Below are 18,398 nucleotides of genomic sequence, written 5' to 3'. Positions count from 1 at the left end.
AGACATGGACTGTCAATCTTACCGCATTCAAAGCGCGGAATGCGCACAATTAACGCGCCATTTGTGCGCGCGGGGTCTCGCTAGCGCACCAGTTCCTGGGTTCAGATCTCACAAATGACGTGAGGTTCACGGAAAGCAAATCCGGCCTCGGCTAACACGCCGCGAGGGCCTCATAACCGTCCACAGAGTGTGCACGTTGAAACTGAACTGCACCGACAGACAACATCTCGATAGTTGGAGGTGGTCTTCCATGTGCACACACTCTCTCCACAGCGGCCGCCAATTTGCACGTTCCTGTTAGGACTCCTGTTACCTGTGACGAATGGGACGTGCAACATATAAACAGTTCCCCTAACCCTGGCATATCCCTTCCCCAAACAAAGACTCCCGACGATTGGACAGCCTGGTCAACGCCATGGACAATACCAAATCGGCACTCATTGGAGTATCATCAACCGACATGTCTACTAGAGACCCCAATGTCGTCGTTGACAATCGGGATCTGGAATCTACGGCCACGGACCCCCCACCCCTCGCAAGTGCCTTTGTCAATCTGAACAAGTGGCAAGCCACCAGGACATTTTGGCGCGCAACCTTGTGCTGTTTTTTTGCAGGTTTCTGCGTACTCATGGAAGGGTACCAGGCCTCTCTTTCGGGTATGTCTTAGGTTGCTTGTGCTACGACTTACTTTGCTTGCAGGCAGTGTTGTGAGCAACTCCGGGTTTATTCACCAATTCGGCACTGTCATATCTGCGGATGGCAAGAAGTCACTCGATGCCCGCTACGTGTCCGCCTGGGGTGGCACTGTGAGAACAAAGGACAATAAAAGCACACACCAGGTTGACACTGTCCCAGACTAGCGTGTTTGCCATTATTGGGCAGCAGTCCAGCACTCTGCTGGCTGACCGGTTTGGGCGCCGCTTTTCATTCTGTTTGGCCACGGCTGTCGTCATTGCGGCAAGTTTCATCTATGTACAGGTTCTTTACTGATCTCGCAGGGGATCATTCTGGAGATGTTTGTGTCCAACATGCCAGGTTGGCTTGGTGCCAAAATTGTTACAGGTATGGCTTCGGGAATGGGCCAGGCTACCTCCCTTCTGGTGCGTGACTTGCAAGGACAACCCCCGTGGGCGTACCTTTGGTTGGACGGTTGACTGACGTTTGTTAGTATCTATCTGAAGTGGCCCCTTCTCAAACACGTGGCGCGCTCATGTGCTGGTGGGTAGCAGTGCTTTGTCGTGCTGACGTTTCGGTAGCTACGCCCTATTCCTCGCTCTTGGACAGCTCTCCGCCTCTGTCGCCCTCCTCATTGTCAAAGACACAGTCCCCGAACAGTGGCGTCGTGCAATCTACTCGCAATGGGTTCTGGTCAGTCTGTTCCTCGTATGTCTACCGTTCCTTGCCGAGTCGCCATGGTACTACGCACGCAAGGGCCAAGACGACAGGGCTAAAGGAGCCCTCAAGCGTCTCTACGGAATGATCAAGGGCTACGACATTGAGCATGAGTATGCTGTAATGAAGGCCGAGTTGGACCACGAGCAGGCCATGCGGCGCGACCTCCATGACTCTACCTTCAAGGAAATTTGGATGGGGACGAATCTGTGGCGCACGCTCCCCAGCTTTTTCGGAGTGATCATGGTCCAGTGGTCCGGCGCGTCCGTGGTCTTTTCCTATGCCACTTGTAGGCTATTATCCGGTGGTGTGGCGCTGATACCGGAGACTTCTTGCAGCAGGCGGGCATCAAAGACCCATTCCAAGGCTCCTGCATTATCTTGTGGGTTTACCGTGACGTGACGGCTGCTAACATAAGCACCCTACTTGTGTTCATGGTCGGGGTATCATTCTACAGCACTGAGCGTTTCGGTCGTCGCACTCTCGTGTTTGTGGGTGGGATAGGCTGTTTCGTGTGCAACATTGTCTTGGGAACTCTTGGCGTCGTCAAACGTACCGACGTCGTGCTTAACGTAACGCTGGCGGTCATTTGCATCTGGGTACTGTTTTACGCTGGCTGTCTTGGCGGCGTCTGCTGGGGCCTTACGTCGGAAATCTCAACGCCCCGACTGCGAGCGCGTACGACGGGCATAGTCGTCAACATGTCCACCTGCTTTAGTCTGCTGTTTGGGTACACCGTAAGTGGGCAAGGGGGTATGGGCTCAGAGTGTGGGGTGCTGGCTGCATCGGGCTCACGGTCCAAGGTGCCCCTCATGCTTGCGGCTAAGGGCTCCGGCGCACGAAACTGGGGCGTGAAGACAATGTACCTCTTTGCCTGTCTCGGGGGTATCGGGCTCGTGGTCAACTACTTCCTCCTTCCCGAGGTGAGCCAGAACACATGGGGAACAGGCGGCTGATTGCGTGCGCAGGTCCGTGGGCGGACTTTTGCCGAGGTGGATGAGATGTTTGAGGTTGGTGTGCCACCACGTAAGACCAAGAGCTACGTGACACGGGCCCAGCGGTCCGGCCAAAAGCACTAGTGGAGAAGAGTACCGTTATTGGACGCCAAAAGTGAAAAAAAAAACATAGGGTTCGGGAAGAAAAGCGACTGCCATTGATACTTATATGTGTATACCCTAAGCATAAGGGACCCCGTGCATGCAGAGGCAATGGGGATAAGTCTGCTGTGTGACGAGGAAGCGGATAACCGGATTCGAGGCGCCAGTTCGAGATGTCGCATGAGTCTCACATACAGGGGATAGTTGTCTATTACGGTACATACATAAAATGCTTCGCTTACAGACTCTCGGACCAGTGAGTGGGTCTGTCCCGATGTCTCTGTGAAGATCTGGTCCTCTGCAATGGGGACTGTTCAAGATTGGGGACACCAATTCACGGCGTGCACCTTGGGCGTGCACCTTGTCTGACCGTATCGCTACACAAGTACAGTTCCACATGCAACAGTCCCCACATGCCACGTACATACTGTATATGTACACCGTGTTCGGCGTCAGGGACATGGAGACCACATCAACCCACCCACCGGATTGGGCTGTCGGGCACCCAAATAGTCTGCCCAGCTGTGATCTGTGGGGTGGACCATCTTGGCTTGTCTAACACCCACGTGGTCACGCCTAGTTGCAATGTAAAGGCCACTGACTGACATGGCTGACGATACCAGCGTGGAAGAAAGCAGGCATTTGATCAAATCTATCGAGCATGGGACCAATCACTAGATCGCCACTCGTTGGGACGATCCCGGTTTGGAAGAGCATTGCAGTCTGCATCTTTGAGAAAGACTATAATGGGTTGACAAGAACACTACGCTGGGGCCAAAAAAAAGGTTCACTACGCCGGAATAAGAAAAAATATATACCTCTAGGCCTTGGCATCTCCATCCTCTCCGCCAATAACGTGGTTCTTGAACTTGCGCGCCGGAATCTTCTCCGCAAACATAATGTCCAGGTCCTCAAACGACCGGCCCTTGGTCTCGGGGAGACGGAAGTATGACCACACAGCCAGGAGGACAATGAACCCGGCCGGAATGAACGCTGCCTTGCCCCTGAGATTGGCCTCTGCCGCGTTGAGAATGTAGGGCGTTGACACGGTGTTGGCAATGCCGACGACGTAGTATGATGCGCGAGCAATTGCAATTGTCTTCTGCCTCAACTGAGCAGAGCCGATTTCCGAGCAGATGACGTAGGGGAGGGGACCGACGGACCACTGCTGTTAGCCACGCACGACCGTTCAGACCAGACTCACCCCATAGTTGCCAAACCACACAAGCACCATGGAACCCTCGGCCCAGAGCATCGCGGTCGTTTGAGGGAGACAGGCCAGAATACCAATTACAATCATGGAGGCGAACATCGCAATGAGACCGCCAAACCACAGCGAACGGCGGCCGAACTTGATCTGCAATGCCATGGCCGAGGAGGTACCGACAAAGGCGACGCAGTAAGACCCAAGCGTGAGCTTGAACGAATCGCCTTGAGCCATGCCCGCGAGCTTGAAGAAGTAGGCCTGGTATCCACTGATGCTCCATCCAACCAAGACCTGAGCCACCCAGCACACGACTGCAATCTCCGTTCGGCGACGGTCGACACCCTTGAAACAGGACGCGTATGACGAGCCAAAGTCGAACTCGCGTTCAAGGTTGACAGTGTGCTCGATCAAGGCGACCGCATCCTCATGGTTGACCGTGTCGTCGCCAAGACGACGCAAGGCAGCTACGGCCTCGTCGCGGCGCCCGCGGCGGACAAGCCACCACGGGGAAGGTGGGCACCAGAAGGCGACAATCAAGAGCGGCAGGGGGAACATCCACTGCAGCGCAAACGGAATCTTCCATCCCCACTCTGTAGTGTTGGTGTTCAAGCCAGTGAGGACACCAACGGCGATAATGTGTCCAATGACCCAGCACAGGTTGACAAACGTGGGGCCGTAGTGACGCAGGATGGTGGGAACGACCTTTAATTAGCCCCAATCTCAGCACCAACTCACCTCGAGAGCATAACCGGGAGCAATAACGTTGAGCGTACCCCACGGAAGACCAGACAGGAACTGGCCGGCGAGAAGCATCTCGCGCGACGTAGCAAAGGTGATAATTCCGATGGTTCCGCTGAGGAAAATGATGGAGCCGATCATGATAAATTTGTCTAATGTCAGAGGTGTTGTTGCCGTAACACTCACGGCCATAACGGTCGATAAGCAGACCGTTGGCGAGGATACCGATGATGATGCCAACAGACGACGCGAGGGAGAGCGAACTCTGCCACTTTGCAGACACCGAGTACGTGCCATTTGGTAGCTGCTCGCCGAATCTCTCTGTGAACGAGTCGTAGGCGTAAAAGCTCGAGAGAAGAATGGTATCATAGGATTCCATGACGATGTTCTGGGGGTAAGGCAAGCCTAGACGATCCGGTTACTCACCATTGACACGATGACCGACCATGCGATGCCCCATCGATACTTTTTGAACGCTTGGCCGAGCGTGAGCTCCGCTTCGGCGGCCCGGGCTCTGGCGGCCGCTTCGGAGAGAGGACTACCAACAGCTTGAGGGTCTGTCTTGTCGCTGAGACTGTTAGACGACATAATGGCGAATGGTGGGGCGGATGCTGAAGTCAAGAACCTGTCCCGGTCAATTATAACTTAGGCCGCAACAGCCCATGTGCTCAATGGATAAGAACAGACACCGAAGTCGCCGACATCTGAAGGACGATCTTGCACACTCAAGAAGAGATCGTCATGGGTGCTGCGGCTGACTACTGAGCTCGTGATAATCCGCAGTCGCTCAGACACCGAAGTCGCCGCGTTACAAATCCGGCGGCGTGTGGTTGGCTGATGTCGCCATCGTTAGCCCCGGTTAACATGAATGCTCGCGATCTTGTGACCAGCTGTCGCCCACCTGCGGCTTCTTCGGTGTTCTCAGCCTCATGCTCACCTCGTTGATACTGGTGCGATGTCACCATGCTTGCAAATTCGCTAACGAGGCTCGAGCGTTGGTGGCTTACCCGCAATGTGGGGCCGACTCTTATTTGCTCCCGAGTCATGAGCGCTCGGCCCGCCCACCACATCGTCCATCCTTGTCGTCGGTCCCAGTTGCTCTGAGGTGTGCAAGAATGTAGCAGCCACTGGTATGCACTACGCACTGAGTGGGCGGCCTGTCCAACTGGGCCCTCCATAACGTGATGCCACCTCGATGTGTGTTCCCCGGCACGTAAGGAGGTCGCCGGAGCAGCCCCTTTGGAAATATTTAATTACAAACCCGGCAGCCACTTCGCGGAGAGGCCGAGACGTAAGCACGTCAGCACGCCACCACGTCCGTCGCATGTTACATCCTTTTCCGCGCATGTTTCACGTTCAACCAACTCAGTGTTCTACAGTTTGTAGCACAGTGGTCCAGATGAATACCCCTACTCATATGCTTGGTCGCAGCACTGGAACCCGACCGTATCACTTATAAGTGGCCCCCAAAGTGGCCGCATCCCTGTTTCTAGTCGCATGAAAAAAAAAAAAACAGAAGCAGAAAGACTAGCGACCAAGCACGGTGACCGGGCCATGCATTCCACGCAGTGATCTTCTCCCCATGACCCAAACGCTCGGCTTCGTCCACAACTGATGACTGCTATACATGCATTTCACACTCTAATCGTGTTCTTGTTCTACCACTTGTTCCCTTCCTCCTTCAGCGCCTCAGACTTCAGCTTGCTGGCAGCGTCAAAGTAAGGCCTCTCGCCGATTGAGCTTGCACGGTCGCCACTGCGCTCCTCGCTATAATCAAACGTTGCTGAATGCCATGTGACACTTATTGTCAGTACGCGCAACACATTGTTACCCACCGGTTGTCCCAGAGAGCCACAGAGCCCTTCTCCCAGCGGAATCGGCACTGGACGTCGATGTTGTGGATCATGATCTGGTTGAGATAGTTGAGGATCATGTCAGACTCGTCCTTGGATACGTCGTCGATGCGCTTGGTGAAGCCCCGGTTGACAAAGAGTGCCTTCCATCCGGTGACGGCTGCGGTCAGCCGAGTTCGCAGGAGGACTCACGATTTGTGCGGATCACCGGGTGGTGGGCGGCCAAGTAGCGGCCCTTGTTGAGGGGATTGCCGCGCTCGATGTCGTCTCGGACAGTAATGCCAAGGTTGGCGGCTTCCTGGTGGAAAAACTCTGCGTTGTGCTCCGCAGTGAGGGTCTCAAGGTACGAAAGGAAGTTGGGGCTTATGCGGTCGAGAACGTCGTAGCCGCTGACCCAAAGAGTGTCGCCGCCAGCCTCCGGAAGAACGTTGACTTTGAGCATCGAATAGTCTGAAGGGACATTCTCGAACGACACGTCCGAGTGCCACGCGACCGAGGCCCAGCGGCTCAGGTCATCGTGGATGCGGCGGATACCTCCACCCTTGTTCTGCCTCTCGGCAGAGATGAGCTGTGTCTTGGGCGTGTTCACGAGCTCGGGCGTAACGTCGCTCACGGGGTGGATGCACATGTTGGAGGCGCTCGGACGGCCAGACAGCTCGCCGATGCGTTTTGCGAGCACCATCATCTGCTCCGGGTCGATGTCCTGGCCCCTGAAGAAACAGACTCCGCGGCGCGAGACCAGCACGGCGAGGTCTGCAATGAGAGCATCGGAATCGGGCGAGTTGATGAGGTCCGAGAGCTGCAGGTCGGCGCCAAACTCGCGGCCAACGGCGGGCGTAACTTCAAATTGGCTGTAGCCGTCGAGCGAGCCCTGGTAGGCCATTGGGCCGTCGAGACGGCTGCGTCCTGGGTCGACGCGAGTCTTCAAACCTTCGACGGGGGCGGGTGTGACAGTCATTGTTGGGAGTGGTGGGTTGTGAGGCTGAGGACGGTCAAGAGAAGTCGATGTACTATAAGCTCGTGCAGGCAAGAACAGCCACACCACGCTTGCACACCATTTCGGGCAGACCCGACATTTATCGGCGATCTCGGCTTGATGGATCACGTCAGAGATCACGTCAGACAACCCCTCATTGGCCGCCATGAAGCCGAACAGCCGGTGACACACTTTCAGTGGTTGTGTATTTTACGTTGAACCAAAACTGCATCAGGTGATGGAACAACCCATGCTCGGATTTCAAACGGACCAAACCAGATTTGTGGTCCGATAGCCGATGCTCGATGTCGCGAAAGCTTACAACATATATGTAATGGCGTACAGCCCGTTTGGCCCTGCCTCGTGACTAGTGTCCTTGGGGAGGGTGTTCGGCCCGAAGCTGCATCGAGCTCGACCACCCTGGGCTTGCGGACAACCTCGCCCCCTCTCGGCATCGCGCCGGGAAAACCAAGTTCTGGGCATACAATATACATCATGTGACAAAGCTTTGCCAGAAACTATCTTGTGAAAAGAGGCTGGAGTCGCCAAAACTGCCCAAGCTGAGGCCGAGTGCGGCACCGGGGAGGGAGTAGTTTGCACTCTGCAATGCTGCCCACGTCGCAAGATTGGTGGGGGATTCGGATACCGGAGACGGTGGTTCGGCAGTGATGAACGCGGAGAGGTCGAATGCGGGGGCCGGCTCGGAAACGTCCAGTGCGGGAGGCTGCGAGCGTATCTGTACAAGACGAGAGAGGAAGCTGCTCTGGGACGCAGGGAGGTGATCTCGTGTGACGGCTGCCCGCCCGAGAACCTCTGAGGCTCTGCGACTAAGAGCTAGCACCGTGTCGCGGCCGACGACCGAGTTCAGTTTGGACAGCCGCGGCTCAAGCGTCTTAAGAAGCGATACGGTTCCATACGTGATGGCCGTGAAGACAAAGTCGGGACACCCCTGTGCGAGGTCTTCTTCGCAGTGCAGGAGTCGGGCTGCTGATGCCTGGTACTCGGCAAACTCTATCGCAGCCACCACAGCTCCGCGATCTAGGGCGCGATCGAGCGAGTACGAATGGATGACCAGGTGGGCGTAGTTCGTGTATAACTGAAACAATCCTGCGTCTGCAGGAGAGGCCAGCTCTACGCGATCACGCCAGCGGCTAAACTCCGCTGTCAGTGTCGGAACCAGGTGGTCTGACTCTGTGCGAAACAGCTCGATCGCGCGGAGGAGTAGTTGTGTCCATTCGGTAAGCGCCGCGACGTACGTGTCGTCACGTAACGGGCTGTTGAGCAGGATCTGAATATACTGCGTGTAGTCCTCGCGGGAGCGGGAGGCCGGTTTGCCGAGCTGGGCCGACAGCGTGCCGTCCACTACGTAGACCATCAGCCATGTCCGCACAATGCTGCGAAGGAGCCAGCCGGGGAGTGAGTCCTGGGCCTCGACGATGGTGGCGACGCGGTGGAGGTTGATGTCGAGTGCAGTACGGGTAGCGAGTCCAATACGCAGCCATGTCATGTCTTGCTCAAAGCTGGATGACATGACGAGGTTCCAGGTGGCATAGATGAGATGGCCCTGTACGACATCCACTTTGCGCACCTTTGGTATCCGCTCCATCTCATAGCGGGCAAAGTCTTTCAGGCGCTCCCAGAGGACAACGTTGAAGGTGCGCGCGGCAACACAGCAGACTGTAGTCAGTTTAAACTCTGTGCATGGACTTACTTGCGTTGAAGAGAAAGTTGTTCCGCCGCGCAACTTGGGAGGGCGAACTGTGCTCCAGGTCGAGGACGGGAAGGTGGGGGTGCAAGTGCTGGTGGTATAGTGCGAAAAGCGCCTCGGCCTCGTGAATGTCGATCAGGCTGAGGATGTGGGGCGCCTCGTCTGTGGTGAGGTCGCGAGGAAGTGGGGCATAGTACTCGTTCTCGCTCGCCTGCGCGAGGACCGATAGTGGATTGGGCACGTCGCCAGGGAGAGGAAGGGTGGTCTGAACGGGCTCCGAGTCTGAGTCTGGCAGGGGGCCCCAGAGCTTGCTGATCCGAGGGCCATGTTGCGCAACGGCGCTCGAGTTGTGCCACAGGGCGTACTCTTTCTTGCGCGTGCCAATGGGTTCCGGTGATCGTGGTCGCGGAACAATGGGCTCTGGCCGGGAGGGTAATGTCGTTGCTTTGCGCTTTCGTGTCTTGCCGCGCATAGAGGGAACGTATTCACAGGCGGCGCCGGTGGCAGCGCAGCGCCGGCAGGGCATAGCGCCGTCGCAGCGCAGTTTCTTAACATTGCAAGCTGAGCAAGCTCTTGATGTTCGCGGGCGCGACGGGCTGGCGGGGGAGGTTGGCGACATGGGCAAGTGAAAGGTGAATAACGAAGAGATGTGTGTGCCGGCGACTTGGAACGCACGCCGGCACGGCACAGAGGCCGTTTCAGAAGCCGGGCGTCGCAGCAGCCAGCAGCTGAAAAGCGCATAAAAGCTAAAATGGTGCGTCATGGCGTGATTTCGGTGAACTGCGAGAGACGCGGCATCCGTGCGCGAGCGATGTGGCCGGTGGGGGAAGAGCGCGGGGCAACCGGCCAACCGGCCCTGTTACCCCGCACACAAAAACAAACAAACACACTATTTCAACCGGGGCTGAGGTTGTTATGTTGAATAGCATTTGGGTTTCGCAACTAATCTATGTATGTACTACGCGACACGAGGATTGGAGACCGGACGCTCCTCGCCAACGATGTCTTCGCGGACCAGTAGTTCAGCGTTCATTTTAAAGTCAACGCCTGCTGCAAGAGACTTCAACACTTTGGCATAGCAGGTGCATATCAGACCATTGGGACGACTATCTGAGTAGTGGTCAAGCACTCTCCTGGCCTCACTTGCCCACCGCAGCCATGTTTACTGCAGAGTAGCGGTCGCCAACAGGCTTGTTGGCCTCGATGAGCACACGGAGCGCCTTGAGTTCGTCGACCCCAAGAGTAACGTTACCAGCACCAAAGTTCTCGACAAGACGCGCGCTGGTCTTGGTGCCGGGGATGGGGATCGCGCCCTGGGCAATGACCCAGGCAAGAGCAAGCTGTGACGAAGTGCAACCCTTCTTGGCAGCTAGTTTCTCAAACTCGTCCACAAGCTTCAGATTCCCCGGAAGGTTCTCCTTGCTGAAGACAGGGCAGGTGTGGCGGTAGTCATCTGCTGGCAGTTCATCGAGGCTGCGGAACCTGCCGCTGAGAATTCCCCTCCCCAGTGGCGAAAAGGCAATGATGGTGACCCCAAGTTCGCGTGCGGTGTCAATGAGGCCGTTCTGCTCGTGACCAGTAAAGAAGGGCGAGTACTCGATCTGAAGGGCGTCGATGTGGGCTATGGCGCAAGCCTTGCGGAGGGTTGCAGCGCTGCACTCGCTCAGGCCAATGTACTTGGTCTTGCCGGCGGTTTTGAGTGCTTGCAGGGCAGGAATCGACTCCTCAAGGGGGGTGTCGGGGTCGATTCGGTGGAGGTAATAGAGGTCGGGGTATGAACCAAGGCGCTCCTTGGTACCCTCAATGTAGGCGGCGATGTGCTCAGGCTTGTTCGTGATGGTACGCCCAGCCGATTCACCTATACACTCAATGGCGCACTTGGACGCGATGAACACCTTGTCGCGGCTCCCAGTCTTCCGGAAGAAGTCACCAATAAGCTGCTCATTGTGGCCGGTGCCGTATACAACGGCCGTGTCCCAGAACGTACAGCCAATGTCGACAGCCTTCGAGAGCGTCTGGTGTGATACATTGTCGTCGGCTGGGCCGTAGGACTGGGATAAACCCATGGCACTGGCGTCAAACGACATCGACGCAAGCCGTACTCACCCAAAACCGGGGGCGGGAACCTGGATGTCTTGAAATGTGACAAGCTTGACTGTCATTGTAGTAAGAGAGCTGACGTGAAGAAGAGGGGCTAGTATGATCGCACTCGTCTTATAGCTTTGGGTTCTTGGGGTGGAGGAGATGTGGAGGGCAGGTGGAGGCTTACGGGAGAGGTCTGGAATAAGGCCGGAGTATTATGATTGTGCTCTGTTCCAGATGGTGCCGACGGCTATCGCCGGCCTGGGAGCCTCCTGGGGCGATGGTCGCGCATCTGCTGTGCCATGTCGTCAGCACCAATGCCCGTCCGTCACTGCTGCAAAAACGTCTTCAGACTCAACCTCCACCCTGCCCCTAGTACAGGTTCCGTTGCAGGCCGGCGTGGAAGAGGCTGTTGTGTCGCGGCTATTCGCGGTACTGCTTTGCCTTCAGGACGCGCCGGACTCTTTTCGCGCCAACGATCTCATGCATACGACCTTATGGCGGAATCTCCGACTTGTGAGAGGGCCGGCAGAGCACAGCCGGGGTGCGAAAGGAATGCACGCGACGACGGGGAGGACAAACACTGTACCAAGTGAATGTGGGAGGGGGGGGGGGGTTGACGAGCGCATGCTGCTGCATCAAGTTACGGCCGAGAGGATACATGCCCGCCCCATGTTGGAATTGTCAGTCGTGACATCCCGATGTCAGGACCATGTCGTAGCCACGTTGGAGCCTGCACCAACTGGCAGTTCAATGACAACGTCATGTATGTACACTCGTAGCAAAGTCAATCTTGTCGGCCTCGGGACCTGCCCAGCAAAGCAAACCATACGTTGAGATGGCACAAGGCGACACGTCCCTATGACAAGTTCCAGCTGTTCCTGGCAGCGACAAGATGATGTTTCGCGCCCACCTCTCTGGATCACTGGATCACTGGATCACTGGATCACTGGGTAAGGGTCCGAGACAACTGCCGGGAGCTGTTCTGCAATGTCGTTTCTTAGCTTCGAGTCGCGATCCAGCCTTGCGTGCGTCTGCACTTCTTCTCGTGGTTTATGGAACGAGGGACCTGAATGAGAGGAGCGGGTGGCCTCGTTGACAGGTGATTCCTTCGATACGTCTCCTGAAGACTGTAGCGAGATTCTCGGCAGATAGACAGTGGCATGGTGTCTATGTCGAAGGACGGAAGCGAGGCGACCCATGCCTCGATCCAGAATTACTCAATGCAAAGGCAAGGACGCCAGGATCAAGGTGATGGTGAGCGCCGTCCTGCTGGACGTTGCGCGTACGGATGTTGTGTACAGCAGGCGTCGGAGGTGGAAGGCGCCCCGGTACATGACGTTGCCACTATGGCGGCACAATGACGAAGAATCTGACGGTCCAAGCCGGATTGTATGGGTTATGAGAAGTTGAACACATTGGAGCGGGCGGTGGCAAGGTCACCGCCCGCTCCAATAACGGGTCCAGAGGGCTAAGCGGCGGGGCGACGTGGTGTGACGGGTATGCGAAACCATTTAAAGTTCCGAACTTAACGCGGGTGGAACGGAACTATAATACCTCATGAGACGGGTATTGTACTGTTTACGTAACAGTAACATTTTACGCCCAAACGCCCCGCTGCACAGCATGTGGGGCGTTATAGGTTCTCGTGGATCTCGTGGGGCCATACGGCCATACGGGGGGGGGCGATGACTCTCTTGAGCTATGAGCTAGCTCTTTGACCGCTTGGCTCTTGGCCGCTTGGAGGGTCCACCACACGGCCCCCACCACATGCAACCAGCGCCGCCCCGCCTAGAGCTCGGACCCGTTTGGGAACCCCGTCTCCAATTCACTGACGTCACTGGGTCACTGGCCACTGGCTCTGCAAAACACGAACCATTTCAAACACTACTGTGTCAATTGAGAGCATATATGTTGTTTTGCTTTGCTTGTGTGTTTGGCAAACAAACAACAGCACTAGTTTGGTTTTAAGCGTGCTGTTTTTGTTTATTGTGATTGTGATTAAACCCCAAACCCTTATCTGACTGAATTAAATTTGAGTTTTGTAAAGCGTTCCGGTGGCGCGGTGACCCCGTGGGTTGCGCCGGTTTGTGTCTGGGGCTGTGCCTGAAACAGAGGGCATTGTTGCTCTTAAGCTCTGTTTTCCGTACCTGGGATTCCCGATTGCAAGCGACAGTACGACAGTGCGACAGTGCGACAGTCAGTCGGGGAGCTGGCCGAGCTGGGAGACGCTGGGAGATGCTGGGAGACGCGTCGCCGTTTGCTTCCTGCGCCCATAATCCCCCGCATCGCCTCCCTTGCTGTTTATAACGAGCAAGCGTCCCCCACCTCCCCCCCCCCCCCCCCCCCGATCCGCAGCAGTCACAACCCTCTACCCTCTACGCTCCTCCTCCTCTTTGCTTCTTTCTCTCCTTGTCTTTTTGTCTCTCTCGTCTCCCTTCCACACCTCAATCATCATCATGCTCCCACTCCTCTGGGCTCATCTCCTCGTCACCACCGCAAACGCCCAGGTCACCGCCACTGGACCCAACGGCCCTACCAACCCCTCGGCCCCCGGTTTCGCCGCTGTCGGCTCGACCGTCGACCAAAACTCCAATGCGCGCCTGCTCACCGTCAACGCCATTGACGACTTTTGCCTGTATGCGCCCCAAAACCCAAACTCCAAGATTGGCGACGTCGAAGAAAGCGTGGTCGCGTGGTGCACAAAGCCCCGCAACAATGCTCGGTGAGTCAAATCAATCCCTCGTCCCGTGGCCCGTGTCGGTTTCGGTTTCTAACCCCTGCGCGCAAGCCTCATCCCCGACGGCACCATCAAGTCGGCCCAGTTTGTCAAGACCCCGGCCTATGTCCAGGTATCGGGTTGGTGGGATGGCACCAAGCTTGACATCATGAGCGGCGACCAAGGCGGCGAGCTCGACCCTCATGGCGCTACCGGAGAGGGCAACCCTGTCGGCGGAAACGTGACCACCAACGTTGCGACCGGACACGACGTCTTTTACGAGGTAAGCCTTTCAATGCTGTGAGGAGGGTGCCAGGTGTCTAACAGCCCACCAGGAATGGATGGCCTTTGTCTCGTACGACCAGTTTTGCGTTCGTATCTGCACATCCAACGTCAACGGGGTCACCGTCGCCAAGCAATGCGACCACATCTACGACCTCATGGGCTGCCAGTGGGTCATGGCTATTGACAACTTTTACGGCATGAGCGGCTTCGAGTCGTGCGACAGCGACATTGCGGCCGCTCCTGGTGTCTATGGCCAGAGCACATGGTACCAGGGGCAGCAGCCCACCCCGGCATCCCCCGCCTTCCTCCCTAAGCGCTCCAACTGCAAGTCCTACGCCACCATCTCGAACGGCATCAATACCAACAACTGGAAGGTGGCTGCTCCTGTGACTCTTCTCGGTGGCGGTGGCAGCTCGCAGCCGTCGACGACCACTACGCAGCCCACGTCGACCCCTTCCGGTATTATCACCCAGCTCCACCCCAACGGCAACAGCGGCTACTGTGTTGATGTCCAGGGTGCCAACTTTGCCAACGGCACCCCCGTTCAGGTCTACCAGTGCAACGGCACCCCGGCTCAAAACTTCCAGCTGGTCCGCAATGCTGCTGGCCAGGTCCGCGTCTCGGGCACCAACTTCTGCCTCGACGCAGGCGAGAACCCTGGTAACGGCTCAAAGCTCAAGATCTGGCAGTGCTACGCCGGTCTCAAGCAGCAGACTTGGTGGTACACCGGTGACAACCGTCTTGCCATTTACAATGGCGGCCTGTGCGTGGACCTTACCGACGGCCACCTCACCAACGGCAACCAGCTCCAGGTCTGGTCTTGCTCGAGCGGCAACAACAACCAGGTCTTTACATCGGGCCTTGTTGCACGCCGTCGCCGTTGAGCCCACTCTGGTTCAACGTTATTATTATTATGAAAACGGACATTGATTACCACCCCCTCTTTGCGATGCATGGTTTTGAGCGCGAAATACAGTATAATGAACGGGAATTGCGGCCTGCGTTGGGTAACAACACTGCCAGCACAGTCATCTGATTCATCGAGTCCAGGAACTAACACACGCTGAGGTGCCTGGCACAACAAACGTGGGCCGCTGCTGGAGCTGTCTTGCTCGCTGGGTGAGGCTGAAATGCGTTTAGTACATAGTCCAACGCCGTCTCGGCGACGCGTAGATAGATATGTGGAGCGAGGGAATGCATCTGGCTTTCTTACATTGACGGCGGTGATAACCTCTGTCCCGGGCGGAAGGTGGAACCCCACCCCCAGGGGGCGCTCGGTGTTGTCTACAAGCCGAGACCACCGAGAAGCCCCTGGTTCTTCTTGCCCTTGCCCTTGCCTGTGGCAGACCCGAGACCCAACTTGTCGAGAACGGTTCCAATTCCAAGATTGCCCAGCAGTCCGTTGACGAGACCACCGAGCCCCAAACCGTTGAGCTGCATTGGTCAGCCACGGGACGTCATGTTGTGGCAATGGTTTTCGTCGACTCACTAGTCTGCCAACAATGCCGAGAACGCCTCCCAGGAGCAACCCCACGCCGGCGAGGATCTGAACAAGAGGCTCGTTCAGGAGACCCCAGAGGGGGTTCAGCTCGTCCTTTGCGTGTGGCATTCCCTCAAGCTTTCTCTTGGCGCTCTCAATGGTCTGAGCGACGGTTACGGTGAGCTCTTTGAGGACATCGGCCAAGAAGAATTCCTCCGGCGTGGCTTCGTGCGTCGCTGACTTTTGCTTGGCGTTCCGCTGGATCCTACCATCCGGGTCGAGGCCACGAATGATGCCATTGGCCTCGGAGAGGAGTTTGCCGCCGTCTTCGATAAGGGGACGGACCTCGCGAACTAACTGCTCCTCATCGAGCTCTTCTTTCGGCATTCGCTCCGCTGCCTCGATCTTCTGCGTTGGGCGTCAGAAAGGAGCGATATAAAAAGTTGCTTACTCTGGTGATCGTGTCGCAGATTGGCTTGACCTTGTCGAGAGTCTGCGTCACGCAGTATGCCATCTGCTGGGCAAGCTTCTTGTCCTTCTCAGCCTGCTCGCGCGTCTCTTTGGCTTCGGCAGACTCCTCGGGCTCGGATTCCGGAATGTCCTGGATCAGGGATACATGGCCCACCGTGACACCCTTGCCGTCGACGACATCGCCGTCGTCGTCAATCTCCTTGCCCGAGCAGATGCTGAGATCGCCCGAGGTCAGCTTGCCGATAACGTTGCCGGTCTCGTCGACAACGTTTCCCTCGCGGTTGACGCGGCGGCCCGACATCGGGTCCCTCTGTTTCTCGATCTCCTCCTCCTCCCATCGCTCCGCATGGCCGAGGACATTACCGTTCTTGTCGCAGATGTCGCCATCATCGTCTACGACGCGGCCGGAGAGAGCCTTGGGGTCGCCTTCGGTGAGACGGCCAACAATGTCACCGCCGGGCGCCACCACCTTGCCAGTTTTGGCTACAGTGCACCCGGAAAGGCCGGTAAATGGTCCACTTTTTGAGCCGTCGCGCTCGCCCTCGGGAACCAACTCGGCCTTGCCAAGCACATCGCCGCCCTCGGACAAGATATTGCCTTTCTTGTCGCACATCCGACCGACCATGCGCTTGACGTCGCCGTCGATGACGCGGCCGTAGATGTTGCCACTGCTGTCGACAACATAGCCACCTTTGTTGACCCGTTTGCCGGCAAGAATGGAAAGGTCCTCTTCCTCCTTCGGCTCTGGCTCAGGTTCTGGTTCCTCCTCCCATCGCTCGGCATGTCCGATGACGCTGCCGACTCGGTCAAGGATATCGCCATCCTCGTCGACCTTCATGCCGCGCAGTCGCTTTACATCCCCCTCGGTGACCTTTCCTACGCGTTCTTCATTGAAGATCACATATCCATCGCGGTCCACAACCGCGTCGGGGAAGGCCTCGAAGGGCGCAGGCTCTTTAAGCATCGCCTCAAGCTCGTCGTCCGGGATCGGTTCGGCGACGCCGACCTTTTTGCCACTGTCGTTCCAGATGTCTCCGTTCTCGTCGACACGCTTTCCCACGAGCTTTGCGAGCACCCCCTCTTTGACGCGACCAACAATCTTGTTGTCCTGGTCGATCACGTTTCCACCTTTGTTCACCCTGCCGTCCTTGAGGACCTTGAGGACAGAGGGGTCGGGGACGACTTTATCGGAGGAGGCTTCCTCACCGTTTCCGTCATCCTCAAGACCGCCTTCAACGTCTTGGGCCACATTCTCGCCCTCGCCAGCTGCTTCATACCCGACTTCTCCCTCGTCGTCCTTGGGAACGTCATCCTCGGGAACGCCGCCTGCGGGAACGTCGCCTTCGGGTATGTCGCCATCGTCCTCGTCGTCCTCGGGAATGCTGCCCTCTTCCGCGGTAATGTTGCCTTCGCCCTCAAGAACGTCGTCCTCGTCTTCAGGAATATCGCCCTCGAGGACATCGTCTTCGGGAATGTCGAATTCATTATCGCCATCCTCGTCCTTGTCGCCCTCGAGCTCGTCGCCTTCGGGGATGTCGCCCTCGTCCTCGTCGTCTTCGCGAATGTTACCCTCCTCCGCGGAAAGGTTACCTTCGTCCTCAAGAACATCGTCTTCGTATTCGGGAATGTCGAATTCATTCTTGCCACACTCGTCCTCGTCGCCCTCGAGCTGGTCGCCTTCGGAAATGTCATCCTCGTCCTCGTCGTCCTTGGGAAGGTCGTCTTCTGAGATGTGGGCCTCAGGGACATCCTCTGCCTCGCTTGGGACTTCACCCTCCTTCAAGGCATGTCCATTTTGTTCACTACCCTCGACACCCTGAGCAGTTGGATCTGTTCCTTCAACTGCTTCTTCCTTTTGCTGGGTATCAGTCTGGCCTTCCTTTGTGGCGGTCTCTGTTGTACCCTTCCCGAGGGCTTTGCCAGAGTCCTTCCCAGGAGTCAGCTTAGACTTTTCCTCGTCTGTTAAGGCAGATTCGAGGGGCTCGGTCGCTTTGCCGGAGTCCTTGCCAGGAGTGAGCTTGGACTTCTCGTCGTCCGTTAAAGCAGACTGGAGGGCATCGGCGGCCTTCGTGAGGTCGTGAGTGTCACCCCTTCCCGATTGGGGCATTGCGTCAGACTGGCCCGCCGTTGTGGTCGCCTTGCCAGTGCTCGCTGCCTTGGGGTCGACGTTCGGCGTGGGCGGTTTCTCGGAATGAGAACCCGTGTTCTTGGCAGAGTCGACAGCTGACCCAGCTTTCTTGGGCTTGCCGCTGGCTGCACCAGGCTTCGCAGTACCGGCGGCTGACCCAGCTTTCTTTGCCGCATCGTCCCTGGTGGTGGAGCCCGGACCCTTAGAAACGGTTGATGTCTTGATGTCGGTCATGAATGGTTTAGAGAAGTGGTTTGGGGAA

The 18,398-nt window shown here is 56.9% G+C and overlaps 7 protein-coding genes across 7 annotated transcripts; 2 read left to right on the top strand and 5 right to left on the bottom strand.

Annotated features, from left to right (window-relative positions):
* Positions 1–415: 415 nt before the first annotated feature.
* On the top strand, positions 416–2,471 carry EHS24_009246 (uncharacterized protein; the record flags this gene model as incomplete). Its single annotated transcript, XM_028624537.1, has 8 exons — positions 416–656; positions 700–806; positions 999–1,100; positions 1,169–1,218; positions 1,257–1,655; positions 1,811–2,129; positions 2,196–2,315; positions 2,361–2,471. 8 exons carry the CDS (start codon positions 416–418, stop codon positions 2,469–2,471), a joined length of 1,449 nt encoding a protein of 482 aa, XP_028474705.1.
* An 838-nt stretch (positions 2,472–3,309) lies between these two features.
* On the bottom strand, positions 3,310–5,022 carry EHS24_009245 (uncharacterized protein; the record flags this gene model as incomplete). Its single annotated transcript, XM_028624536.1, has 5 exons — positions 3,310–3,654; positions 3,694–4,398; positions 4,470–4,549; positions 4,621–4,822; positions 4,861–5,022. The coding sequence occupies 5 exons, from the start codon at positions 5,020–5,022 to the stop codon at positions 3,310–3,312; spliced, it is 1,494 nt and encodes a 497-aa protein (XP_028474704.1).
* Positions 5,023–6,092: 1,070 nt separating this feature from the next.
* Positions 6,093–7,245, bottom strand: EHS24_009244 (uncharacterized protein; the record flags this gene model as incomplete). The annotated part of the gene is made up of 3 exons (XM_028624535.1): positions 6,093–6,201; positions 6,270–6,430; positions 6,496–7,245. 3 exons carry the CDS (start codon positions 7,243–7,245, stop codon positions 6,093–6,095), a joined length of 1,020 nt encoding a protein of 339 aa, XP_028474703.1.
* A 511-nt stretch (positions 7,246–7,756) lies between these two features.
* Positions 7,757–9,443, bottom strand: EHS24_009243 (uncharacterized protein; the record flags this gene model as incomplete). Its single annotated transcript, XM_028624534.1, has 2 exons — positions 7,757–8,940; positions 8,975–9,443. 2 exons carry the CDS (start codon positions 9,441–9,443, stop codon positions 7,757–7,759), a joined length of 1,653 nt encoding a protein of 550 aa, XP_028474702.1.
* A 667-nt stretch (positions 9,444–10,110) lies between these two features.
* On the bottom strand, positions 10,111–11,037 carry EHS24_009242 (uncharacterized protein; the record flags this gene model as incomplete). Its single annotated transcript, XM_028624533.1, has 1 exon — positions 10,111–11,037. One exon carries the CDS (start codon positions 11,035–11,037, stop codon positions 10,111–10,113), a length of 927 nt encoding a protein of 308 aa, XP_028474701.1.
* A 2,475-nt stretch (positions 11,038–13,512) lies between these two features.
* Positions 13,513–14,941, top strand: EHS24_009241 (uncharacterized protein; the record flags this gene model as incomplete). The annotated part of the gene is made up of 3 exons (XM_028624532.1): positions 13,513–13,778; positions 13,845–14,055; positions 14,108–14,941. The coding sequence occupies 3 exons, from the start codon at positions 13,513–13,515 to the stop codon at positions 14,939–14,941; spliced, it is 1,311 nt and encodes a 436-aa protein (XP_028474700.1).
* Positions 14,942–15,341: 400 nt separating this feature from the next.
* EHS24_009240 (uncharacterized protein) lies at positions 15,342–18,370 on the bottom strand (the record flags this gene model as incomplete). The annotated part of the gene is made up of 3 exons (XM_028624531.1): positions 15,342–15,491; positions 15,547–15,945; positions 15,989–18,370. The coding sequence occupies 3 exons, from the start codon at positions 18,368–18,370 to the stop codon at positions 15,342–15,344; spliced, it is 2,931 nt and encodes a 976-aa protein (XP_028474699.1).
* Between the last annotated feature and the right edge of the window lie 28 nt (positions 18,371–18,398).

Source organism: Apiotrichum porosum, assembly GCF_003942205.1.
Source record: "Apiotrichum porosum strain DSM 27194 chromosome Unknown scaffold_9, whole genome shotgun sequence".
Classification (NCBI taxonomy): Eukaryota; Fungi; Basidiomycota; class Tremellomycetes; order Trichosporonales; family Trichosporonaceae; genus Apiotrichum; species Apiotrichum porosum.
The sequence above is the reverse complement of the archived record's forward strand: the minus strand, read 5'-3'. Positions and strand labels throughout refer to the sequence as shown.